This window comes from Pagrus major, chromosome 22 (genome assembly GCF_040436345.1).
Source record: "Pagrus major chromosome 22, Pma_NU_1.0".
NCBI classification, from domain to species: domain Eukaryota; kingdom Metazoa; phylum Chordata; class Actinopteri; order Spariformes; family Sparidae; genus Pagrus; species Pagrus major.
Window position 1 is genome coordinate 23191219 of NC_133236.1, and position 12793 is coordinate 23204011.

The following is a 12793-nucleotide window of genomic DNA, read 5'->3' on the forward strand; positions in this document are numbered from 1 at the left end:
TTACATTTTAACCTGTTCTTGCACGTCTGGACTGTCCCACACTCTGTCAACGGCATCAATCGCACTGCAGTGCTCATCGCATTGGTAGAAATCAATGCATCAGCGAGCGTGAGGAAACACCCTGACATCAAACTGCACCGTACCGATGCCGAGGCTACACAACTCAGGCTACAGATGGGGCAGAGCAGCGGCGGTTGGGGGGCAGAGGGAGCGTATAGATTGGGATTATGGGGGCGCATTGGGGAAAGGCTCTTCAGTGTGTTTTCCATTCAACCTAAGTCCTCTAAGACCTCCTCATCTCTTCTGAGAGCAGCAAGCTGAGATCTGATCTAATGCCGAGTGCCACATGTGAGTGTGTTTTGCGGGAGAGACACAACACTTTGATGAGAGCCTGCTGGGGATGTGAGCGTGTGTGTGTGTGTGTGTGTGTGTTTGTGGTTGTGTGCTTATGTTTAGGGGTAATGAAGGAGTCCAGGGTTTATATATTTCTGTGTGTGCGCACTCTCCCTCATCCCTGAAGGGTTGTTTGGGGTATTCTGTGCAGGTTTTACTCAGGGGGGAGGTGAGTTCTTGGGGTCTTTCATTCAGATGTAATTAGCCCAGACAATGGCCTGGTTAAAGCTGGAATCCTTGGAGCCCCCTCTCTCTTTGATTGTGTGGGCCAGCTGTGGAGGAATGGCCATTATCTCCCTGTGTCCGGCAGCATAAAGAAGCCCCCCCCCCCCCCCCCCCGGTTACCCCTGCGTTAGAGTTCCCACAGGGGGAGGGACATGGGCCGGTCACACTCTGGCCTGGAGAAAGTGAAAGCAACCAGAATACAGGCACGCTGGCAAACATTCGCTCACATAAATGGCTTCACCCTGCACTTGAACCACTCTTTTCTGAGACTAATGTGGGAGAGCTGGTGGCAGTATTTACACAAGAGGAGAAAAAAGTGGCTTCTCACATCTGGATTTGAAGAGTTCTGGCCTTGAGTACAACTTCTGCACCAGAGGGAAAAATCACTCTTGCAATGGACACGTGAAGCCGCTGATGTCTTCATTCTCAAAAGGGGGGAATATAATGTGTGTGTGTTTGTTTTTGTTCCGTCTGTGTGCGCTTCAATCATAAATATCTCATGGAGAGCTCTGCCTGCGCATGGGGACACTTAGGCCCATTAGACTTGCGAAGAAATTGAATCTTTACAGCACTGGGGCCGTATAATTACTGTTAATTTAACGCTCAGATTCTCCATCATTAACTCCCACTCTCGAAACGCAGAACGAGGGACACGGAAACACAGACAGTACGTGTGCCGAGCGGCAGCATGTGTTGACAGCATCGCCGGCCCTTTGACTGAATTAACAGCGACCCCTTCGTCTTGTAAGAACAGGACTCGCATCGTTTATGCGTTATTAAGTCCTGTAATTGGGCAGCCAGTAGTTTGCATATTAGTCCATTAGGGTAATATGTTTTGCCTCTCTCAACACACGGCTTGCCGGAGCCCCTGGCGACACATTTGGTAATTCTCAGAATTACACCCTAATCATAAGCCAGTGTTCTTTCGATCCCTATGATTTAATGTGCGTCGGTTTATGTCTGCGCATCTTCAGCTTGATTAGATTTAAAATATTTATCAATTAGCCCATCGCTTCCTATGTGGGATTTTATGGTATGGTCTTTAATTAATTAACGATATAAGGGAGATTTTATAGTTCTGCGTGCATCGGTGACTTTAAATTATCCAAAAGGTGTACACACGTTTTCCTCGGTGCCCCGTGATGTTGCACCACCTCTGTTTGAAGGTGAAACTTGCATATTTTTTGTCCTTCGAGGTTGCTTTAACCTCCTAATAGCTGTTATGTTTTACAGCCGGTGTCCCACTTTGAGCCAATAAAATCACATCTCCTAAATACCAGTAGTTGCCAAAGTAGGTCCAGGGACCCCCCAGGGGTCTAGCAGGGTTTCAGGGGGGCTCAGCAGAATGAGGATTAGTTTAATTTCAATATTGCATTCATTTAAAGATAGGAGCAGCAGATAGTGCAGAATTGGCGCTTTGATGAATTTTCTCGAACAAACTCCGATGTTTTCTAAACCAACAGACCCAAGAGACGACACGGCTGTTACCAGATGAGTCTCTCTGTGCTTCTGTGTTGTAACGATGGAAGAAACGTTCAGATCCAAAAGAATAATACTTAATCACATGTAGAAATCCTGCACTCAAAATCTTACTTAAAGGACAAGTTCACCCAAAAAATGAAAATTCAGTCATTATCTCCTCACATCAGTTGAAGTTTCGATGTCCGCAGAACATTTTTGGAGCTTCACAGCGAAGCAGCATTCTCCTGAACAACCTCAGCAGATGGGGACTTAAACAAACAACCAATAAATAAACATGAAATGGTTCCATACAGCACGTCCAGTGAATTCTAAGTCTTGTTGACACCCTTTATTGAGCCGTAATCTTCACTGTAGCTACTGAGCTAAAAGTGTTAGCGTGCACCCTGTTTGAAGTGGGTGCACGAATGCATCAAGGGTGCAAATAATGTCTTTTCAACTTGCACCCACGCTAATGCTTTAGCTTAGTGGCTACAGTGAAGATTTCAGCTTAAAAAATGGGGTGTCGATAACGTCTTTTCAAATCAATATGGGATCTTTTGGCCTCTGGACACTTGATTCGTGCCGGACGAGCTGTACGGAGACATTTTATGTTTTATTTTCAGCTGTATTTTTTGTTTTTAAACAAGTCCCCATCTACTTCAGTTAGAAGAATGCTGCAATGTTATTTTGCTGTGAAGCTCAAGAAAATGTTTAGTGGACCATGAAACTTCACCTTCATTGCATTGCATGATAATGAATACATTTTCATTTTTGGATGAACGTATCCTTTAAAGTGGCAATCTCGAAGATTTCCAGAAGCGGTTACTGCAGCTGTATTTTTGGACCTCACTGCTTCCCGGAGATCCAGTACGTCTGTCAGTTGTCGGTTGCCAGCTTCGCCATGCCTCCCGAACAACACCACACTGTTTTTTTAAAAGTTTCATCGTCCGCTTCGGCCATGACCGTTAACAGTTACGTTAACCGTAACCACCTACTCTCTCTGGCCGACCAACCGCTGCTCACTGCTCGGTGAACGCGTCACTAACTGTGCGCCGCTTGTGATATTTTCCGGGAAAGTCGCAACCGACACCCAGTGTGCATCTTTGGTATTACAGCAAATGCAAAGGCTCAATCATCACTGTGTTACCTCATTTATTTATTTACATGAAAATCTTCGAGATTATTAAGTAAAAGTATTATCTTATAAAAGTCTTATCATCAAAATGTAGTTTTTAGTATTGACAGTAAAATTAAGCAGAATTAACTGTGAGAGTGTAAAATTAAATCATCTAGCTGGATTATTTATAAAGCAGCAGTATGTTTATTTTCCTCATGGCCTTTTTGTTGTTGTTGTTGTTGTTGTTGTTGTAAAGGGGTTTTTTGGGAAACCAAAGCCTCGCGTGCCACTGTGGCTGCATCCATCTCAAAGTTTACCCAACAAGCAGGTGGAGGGGCGCGCGGTGGGCGCGGAGCGGGGCTGAGGGATCCATTCTTGCAGCCTCCTCTCTTTGGCCCCGAGCTGCCCTCTCCGCTCGCCCCCCATTATTTGTCCCGACGGCCGAGCGCGCGGCCCCCATGAGCCCTTTGGAACGGAACGAAAAGAAGGCGCGAGATGCAGCTGTGACGTGGGCGTTGTTCCATTCACCGCGCTCGCCATGGCAACGGGGCAGAGGCCCTGGAAGCACGCGGCCCCTTCTCTCTGGACAGCGTCCTGAGGGCAGAGAGGCAGCTGGAAGTTCCTCCTCGTGAGCACTGCTCGCTGCTTCACGGCGCAAAAGAGCCCCGAAAATGCTACTTTAAATTCATGAAAACTGGGTTTAGATGAAGGTTCGGGGAGTTCTGAGAATTTAGCACTAAAAGTTCGATTCTAGAGCGCGTTAATGTGTTCACTTCAACACATTCTGTGCATCTTGTGCGACTTTTACGCACCGTTTTGACGCACGAATCAAATAAATGTGACCCACTGACCCAGATCAATGTTCTTAAAGTCATTTCAACATAATATTTTTTTCCCCTCTCCCTTGCTCAGTCTTTTCCGTGTTTACACTCCGCAGCCCGATCTCTCCCTCCACTTTGTACTCTAGCATGCTGCAGGACTGCTAGTATTGTTGGGCAGAGTGATTGGGGTTTCTGTACAATCTCCCGTGACCAATGAGCGGGGTGCTGTCAGGGGTAACCACATCTGTCAACCGTTCTTGGCCAATAAAGAGCGGAGCGAGGCGGACCACAGGTGCGCGCCTCTGCGTCCCCTTGGCACAGCGCCCGGGAGATGCTGGAGAGAGACGCCTAGCTGCCCCGTGGCGCAAAAGAGTTACTGTCAAAGGCAGCCTCCTTTTAACTCCAGCTATCACTCTGGCTCCGATAGTTATGGCGACCGCAACGTCCAACCACTACAGCGTCCTCACCACCCCCAGCAGCGCGCCGCCGCCGCACTCGGAGTCCGGGAGCATGCAGCAGGCGGCAGCGTACAGGGACGCGCACACCCTGCTCCAGAACGACTACAGCTCGTTACCGGGCGGTGGACATCCGCTCAGCCACGCGCACCAGTGGATAACGGCGCTGTCTCACGGTGACGGCGGGGCGCCCTGGCCATCCAGTCCCCTCGGAGAGCAGGACGTGAAGCCCGTGCTGCACGACAGTGACCGAGAGGAGCTGCAGAACTCCAGCAGTCTGCAGCAGCAGCAACAGCAGCAGCAGCAGCAACAGCGACACCCTCACCTAGCGCACCAGCAGGCGCATCACGACGCCAGAGCATGGCGAACCACCACAGCCAGCACGCACATCCCCGGTATGGCGACATCTGAGGGCCAGAGTCTGGTGTATTCCCAGTCCGGCTTCGGTCTGATGCCGGGGGGAGAGCAAGGGGGGATGCACCACCACCCCCTGCGGGACGAGGACCACCACAGCCACAGCCCGCACCTCAGTGAGCACGGAGGAGGCCCCGGGGCCCACCAGCAGTCTCTCTCACACCATCACCAGCACGGGGGCCACCAGGACCAGTCAGACGAGGACACACCGACCTCCGACGAGTTGGAGCAGTTCGCCAAGCAGTTCAAGCAGCGACGCATCAAGCTGGGCTTCACCCAGGCGGACGTGGGACTGGCTCTCGGGACGCTGTACGGGAACGTCTTTTCTCAGACCACCATTTGCAGGTTCGAGGCGCTTCAACTCAGCTTCAAAAACATGTGTAAACTCAAGCCCTTGTTGAACAAGTGGCTGGAGGAGGCGGACTCCACCTCGGGGAGCCCCACGAGCCTGGATAAAATCGCGGCACAGGGACGGAAAAGGAAAAAGAGGACCTCCATCGAGGTGGGCGTGAAAGGGGCTCTGGAGAGCCATTTTCTCAAATGTCCAAAACCAGGAGCAGCGGAGATCAACTCCCTAGCGGACAGCCTGCAGCTGGAGAAGGAGGTGGTGAGGGTTTGGTTTTGTAACAGGCGGCAGAAGGAGAAGAGGATGACACCCGCTGGGGGACAGATACCAGGAGGAGAGGACATGTACGGGGACACCCCTCCTCACCACGGAGGACAAACTCCTGTGCAGTGACCCCCAGTGTGCGATTCAGAGCAGAACACGGACCCCTTAAAAAAGGAGGAATAATGCCCTCCTTATTTGTTTGATTCTGTGCGCCGGACCCGCTCGGAACCGCCTGGGACCCGAGCCAGTGGACCTCACGGACACACACGGTGGGGATATACAGCGGGCACGCAAGCACTAAAAATACGCATAGTAGAGAGCTGTGTGGAGAGAGCGTGCTGGGATCCGGCTTACCAAAAAAAAAAAAAAAAAAAAAAAAAAAACAGGAAAGAAAAAGAGAAAAAAAAACAGCGACACTGATCTGAAAAATGCTTTTCTACACCTTCTCCCACCGACGAGCCGATGTGTCATTGTGTCATTAAAGACAGGCAGACAGAGAGAGGTGGACACGCGGTGTCCGCAGGGGGGGAATATAAAACCGAGCTTTGAGGCTGGGTGATGGTGATGAGTGAGTCGCAGTCAGTGTGGGTAAATAAACGCCATCTTTCCATCATAACAAAAGCAACAGGGGTTCTTCGCAGCTTGTGGCAAGAGAGGGCTGAAATGGCAGACACCTGCTGTACAATGAGCAAAATCAATACCAGCCAACTGCTTCTATTATTATTATTATTATTATTATTATTATTATTAATGTCCTAAATCTAATGTGGTAGATTGATTTATTGTTAATTTAAATTTTCCTTCCTTGGTTTATAATTTAGTTTATAACTACAGCTATAATAATAATAATAATAATAATAATAATAATAATAATAATAATAATAATGTGAGTAATTGGCTCACTTTATCGCTTTTTCTTTCTGTGCAGACATTTTCCTCTGTGCGCCTGTTTACAGTGTGTTTTTCGCTGTTTGTTATTTCTGTAACTTCTTTTTCCAAAATGCTGTGATGAGTTTAAAGACCGAGACTGTCCGGCTGGAACAATTTAAAAAGCAATCCAGCTCAATTTTTTTGCCTTCCTTTCCTAAGAAGAAGAAGAAAAAGGAGAGAAAAAACAAAACAAACTACAGCAACAAAAAACTGAATCTATCCTGGTACCAGCTGTGGCCGCAGAGGCTCTACTACTTTACTGTACTGACTCATTCACTGACTGAGAAAGACTATTTGTGGGATGTATCTCGATTCGTTTGTTTGTTTGTTTGTTTGTTTGTATCTTTGTTTGTTTGTTCAGTTTTTTTCTCTGTCGGTCTGTGCCAAAGCACAAACACAGACACGTGTTTCTTGTGCCACTTAAATCCTGTGATTGATAACCTGACCTGACGGTGACGGTGATGGAGGGAGGTTATTGAAGGGATCCACCTCTGTCAGCTGGAGATTTTTCATTCTCTGGCAAAGAAATCTGGAAAGAAATTCAGAGAAAAAAAAAACTCAAATCCAGCTGAAGGATGCAGAAATATAATATTTAAATTACACACGTGGTGTTAATTTAAAGGCGATTCCTATGAGGTGAAAACTTCCTGAATGTATTGACTTGTAGGCCCACTTGTCAGAGTCATAATGAAACGCCAGCCTACGCAAATGATTTCACAGCAATCACTTAAAATAAAATATATTTTATATAATATTTGGTAATAATCCCAGCAGGGGATTTTTTCCCCTCCCTCATCCGAGCGTGTGTTGCGTAATAACTCGCCTTTTTTAATTTAAATAAGGCCTAATATTTCTGTTATAATTCTGACTACGTCACAACTTCTCCTTCAGCTGAATTTGAGTTTTTGTGAGGTGGATTTAAAAATAAATAAAATACAAAAAAAAAAAAAAAAATCAACACAAACCAAAACAAAATAGCATCGACCTGAAATCTGTGATCAACACGAAGAAAGGGAAAAGAAATCAACGATTGCACAATTTCTATCTGCTTTTTTGTCATTAAATCGTATTTGTTTTCTACAAACACCGCAGTCTGTGCACTTTTATTCAGCTTCAGGACCTGGCAACAAGCTCCTCTTCTTCTTCTCCTCCTCCTCCTTCCTCTTCTTCTTCTTCTCGTACGCGTCTTTGCATCGTAATTATGGATTTTGTCAATCCGCCTCGGTGGCTTCAGATTGTCCTTCAGCTGGTTTCGCTGAAGTGTTTACTGCAGATGAAGATGTGAAATATGAAACACACACCAACGCGTTAATTAATATTTCCATCAGGCTGCATGTGGAAACTAATTGACAATTATGATTTAAAATATCAGAACAGTTAAAGCATCTCTGCACCAGGCTAAAAAGAAAAAAGGCCTGTATCTGCAGGTGTAGCACAGGAGCTGATGCATTATAAACTGCATGTATTAGTGTATTATGTGTAATGTGGCCTGCTGCCTCCATTATACACAGTAAAATAATTATAAACGAGTGCTATCATCTGCATGTCCCAGTAAATAATTTGAATAATACGTAGGGATGCTTAATATGTCTGCACACGCAGGAAACAACGAGATATTTTGCGGGAATATTATAAATTAAATTTAAAAACAGGCGAGCTGAGAAGAAGCCTGCAGCCGCAGTGTGTGTTTTACAATTCAGACTGAAGCTCGCTCTTGTTTTTAAAGACATTTTAGAGGATTTTGTTGCAGTAAGTTTGTTTTTGAAATATCTTATTTCACCTGTTAGAAATGTCTTTTTACATTTTTTTTTTTTTTTTTCATTTCTAGTATTTCCTGTCAGATGTTTTTTTGGCTGCTTGGAGGAGAAATCAGAAACAGTCCGCTGCTGCCACCTAGTGGCTGTCAGGGGGTAAGAGGCTGTGGTTTTTAATGACATAATGCTCTTTTATGAATCATGACTAGCCAGGACCTCAGTCACCATTCAGGACAGTGAGCCTGGGTTTATGTCCTTTTTATTTTCCTATGGTTTATCAACATCTGCACACTTTCTTCAGGATGATTCCAGTATCTTTTTCACCACAATTCAATTTTGGCTGCGTGAGGAGGCGTTAAAAACTTGAAGGTTTAACAACTTATTTGACACAAGCGCATAATTTATAGATTAAATTTTACATATTCCGGCAGATAATGATGTAGTCTGGCACTGATTAAAGGGAAAATAGACAGTGGTTGAATTTTTATTCTCGTTATTATTATTATTATTTTTATTGGGGGGCTTTTTCAGTGCCTTTTTCTGACGGGATAGCTCGGAGGGAAGGAAGGACCACAGGTTGGATTCAAACACTGTGCTGCTGCAGCCTCTGTACATGGGGCGCACACTCTTTGATTAAAAATAATATGAGATGCAGAAAAATATAAATCAACAGCGAACTATTAAAGAGAGATTTTCTTTTAGGGGTGGTTGAGGGGGGCTCACATGACCTCGGTATTTCTAAAAAGTTGGCTGCGTCCCTGCTCTGAGAATTTTTAAATTAAGACACGTCAGATTGATTTTTACAGCCCAACATCTCAGATAACACTTTTGGCTCAGTGGGCTTTAAAATCTGTACAATATAATACAAACCAGAATGACACTCAGTAGAGTGTATACCTCCGCCAAGGCCCATTAGTCCCCTTTGATTTAACGAAGCCTAATATATTAAATAAAACATATCTATTTCTGCTACATGTGGGTTTTTATTTACATCAAATTGTATTCACTCATAGATACCAGCTACCTAAATATGTCTGATTCTTTTTCATCAAGATCCATGCATTATTCCCTGAGAAAGTAACAAAAATCTTGAAAAACACCCCATCTTGAAATGTTCCTGGATCCGTCCCTTTATCCATATATGCACCAAAAGGTAAAGGGGTCTATTCTGGGCCGAGACCCATCCTCCATCCAAGTTTCATGGAAATCCATTCAGAAGTTTTTGTGTAATCCTGCTCACAAACCAACAACAAACAGACAGCAAGCGGTCAAAATCAACTAATGTAAGAATAACTGGAAATGAGAGCTACCGATGTCAGAAAAAGTTCATGAAAAATTTACACCTGTTTTTTATTTGTTTCTACTCCCTTTCTTAACGACTAGAAAGAAATCAGTTAACGACGGGCTCCATACTTCCTCTCAAACTGGCCGTTTTCATCGCCTCATTTCCAGGCTTTTATTTTGAAATCTGAGCTAGTATGTGCACTTTTAAGGCAAAAAAAGAGATTTGAAAAAGAAAAAAAGGGGAGGAAAAAAGCATGAATATTTTTGGGTTTGTGTGCGTGTGTGTATCCATGTGTGAGTGTGTGTTAAGCCAGGTCTAAACCCAGCTCTCTGGAGGACCCTGTTGCCTGGATTCTGTCCTATCAGCAGGCGACCATCTGCCCTCCTCCCGGCCCTCTCGCTCGTACAGGCATCCTCTGCATTATTCATATTTTTACACACACACACACACACACACACACACACACACACACACACCACAAAGGCACATTCACTCCTCCCTTGCACTCGTCCCACCTCACACATCATGCACACAGCCACGTGTTAGACAGCCAGCCACACACACACACACACACACACAGCTGCTGCCTCCGACACTGTATGCCATCTCTGACTCACCGGAGATGTTTTTTAGACGCTGGTGTCATTGTCAGCTCTGAATTGTCTCCTCTGTGTTGTGTGGATGGGATCTCCCAGGGATTCTGCACAATGGCCGCAGAAACGCAACCAGCCAAAGTCATCAAATATCATTCATCTGCTCACGACTGTTTGTCTCTTTTTTTTCTCCTCTTCTCGCTCCGTCTCTCTGTCTCTCCCTGCCCTCCTTTTTCTCCCCCCTCTGTTCCTCCTGAGCTCCGGCACAAGCACAAAGAAAAGGGCACGGAGCTAATTCTTCAGTATTGTTGGGTGGGCTTAGTATTGTCATATGGTAGCAAGCACAGAGGGATGAGGGATTACGAGACAGATATATCCACCTCTAAAAAACTGTTAATACAGGGCAGCTCTCGCCAAAAGACCCACCTCTTATTCTGCACATTGCAACACTGAGCAACACACAATAAATGAAGCGAAACAAGAGGAAAATACCACAGCTATATTTAATGAAATATCAAGAGTAATCCATTCTCATACAGCTTTTTATCTCTAGGTATGATACATTCATAAGAATCTCTTTTTTTCAATGTTACAGAGCATTGTCTTTTTAGATCATGTTCGCATCATTAATTCGATTAAGCTGTCTTTATTTACAGTTTGATGAGACTCCACGAGTGTTTCAGCACACACACACACACGACACCACGAGACAATGCAGTAGTAGCATGGCTTCTACAGTCTACCAGCAGAGATCTCGATGGGGAGGGCGCAGACACGCGCGCCGACCCCTGACCTTCGACTGCTGAGGAACACCGAGACAGATGACCACAGACGCTGATCTGGAAGGAGTTTTTGCAGTTGTGAGACGCTGCTCGTCAGCTGATCAGCAGGATGACTGACCTCACCGTGCAGGTCTGAGCTCTAGCAGTCAATATTTCATGTTTTTTGGTGCACTATGATGTTTTGGGGAAGACATTTTAATCAGAATAGAAAGATCTTCACTGATCATCAACTAAATAAACAAACTCTTTTTGTTTTCATGACTGAATAAACAAACTGACCTTAAAGGACAACACAGCTGTTTTACTTTGTTTATATGTGGCGGACCCTGCCACCTTTCTAGCGTCAAACAGTGTTCTGGGGACCTTATTTTCCTCTGAGAACAGCTTGTTTGTTCAGTTATGGAAAAAAATAAATATTTCTAACTTTGTATTATTACATCATTGATATTCTAAATATTAAAATTATGAGTTTGAATTTCTCCTCCAAAACTGCGCAGTGTCCCTTTAATGGTTTTGTCTGGACATGAAGCTCTGCAGAGTCAAACCCATGACAGTAAAATTTGCAGCAGACGAGGGACTGAAATATTTTTAAAGGTGCAGTATGTAAGAATTTTCTACCACTAGAGTATCTGCCATTAGCTAGTTAGCACAATTAGCCGTGCAGCTAGCAATCCGGACTGGGAGCTCCGAGCACCGGAGATGTGTTGGTGTTCACACCGCTAGCGCATACCGGGATGTGCCAGGGCTAGCTGGTTAGCATGCTCGCTTCAGTCGATATCCCTGCAACAGCTTACACAGGTGTCACCATGTTAGCTTGCTATTCACGTTCTGTTGATAATTTTAGCACATTTCTAAATGTCTTCAACTTAAAAGCTCACGTATTGCACCTTTAAGACGAACGATATTAGTGATATTATGACATGAATTTTTAACATTTATCAAATGACATCTCAAAACATGGACATACATGCAGGTACGGCGAAGACTGGCAACGTGAGAAGATGCAGCTCGTTCAGCGTCAGCGGAGGTCAGAGAATCCACAGTATTGCACCAATACACAAATCAATACGTTTGATTGACACGAAAGAAAAACACATGTAAACATAAGAAGAGAAGTGCAAAGTACAGCCACCATCAAAACCAATAAATATACACAACATGAATAAATAATTAAATATGAAAATCAATATGACATATAAAAACATAAGTCATACGGTGGCACTGGTAGAAAGTAAACAGCTTGAGGAGTTTCCATAAGGCCGAATCTGACCGAAGATGAGAGAAGGCAAGAACATGCAGGCGAAGGGTTTTTAAGACACAGAAAGTTAATCTGTCAGCTCTTTGTTTTTCTGTTTCAGGTGACGTGAATCTGAAGCACTCAAACATAAAAGGCTGAGCTGTCTCCTTACTGGAGGCCGGGTCGAGGCTTCGTTTCCTCGAGCAGAGAACCCAGAATGTCTTAAAGTGATGGAGCCACACAGAGGAAAATGGTAAACTCGTTAGATCGTCGACATCATTGTCTTACTTAACGACACCAGAGTCAACAAGGCGCCTTTTGAGCTTTATAACCTTACACCTTAATTTATTTATGACGTTATTATTGTTACTTTTTATTTCAGTTACAACATACTGCTACATATTAGTGCTACATATTTCATTTCATTATATATTTTACTTTTTGTGCAGAATCTTCACCAGTCGAGCCAGACTGATCCTTGATTTTTAAGGCCGGCTGTCGATATTTGAGGGGTTTAAAAAATATATTAAAGGAATATTACGTCATTTTAAAAACACATTAAAATTGCTTATAAATTCGTTATGAAATATTGTGACGTTTTGTGTACTGAGCAGGACATTTTCTGGTTGAAATAAACTAAACTTCAGTGCTGTCTGATGAACAAACTATGTAACTATGTAACTGTCATTACACCTGCCCGGGGACTGCAGGTGAAA

General features: G+C 44.4%; 1 protein-coding gene across 1 annotated transcript; it reads left to right on the forward strand.

Annotated features, from left to right (window-relative positions):
- Window positions 1-4230: 4230 nt before the first annotated feature.
- On the forward strand, window positions 4231-5625 carry pou3f2a (POU class 3 homeobox 2a). Its single transcript, XM_073493201.1, has one exon. The coding sequence runs from the start codon at window positions 4231-4233 to the stop codon at window positions 5623-5625; it is 1395 nt and encodes a 464-aa protein (XP_073349302.1).
- The last annotated feature ends 7168 nt before the right edge of the window (window positions 5626-12793 follow it).

Excerpts from the sequence above, each read along its gene's own strand:
- pou3f2a (XM_073493201.1), top strand. The coding sequence starts at position 4,231 with ATGAGCGGGGTGCTGTCAGGGGTAACCACATCTGTCAACCGTTCTTGG.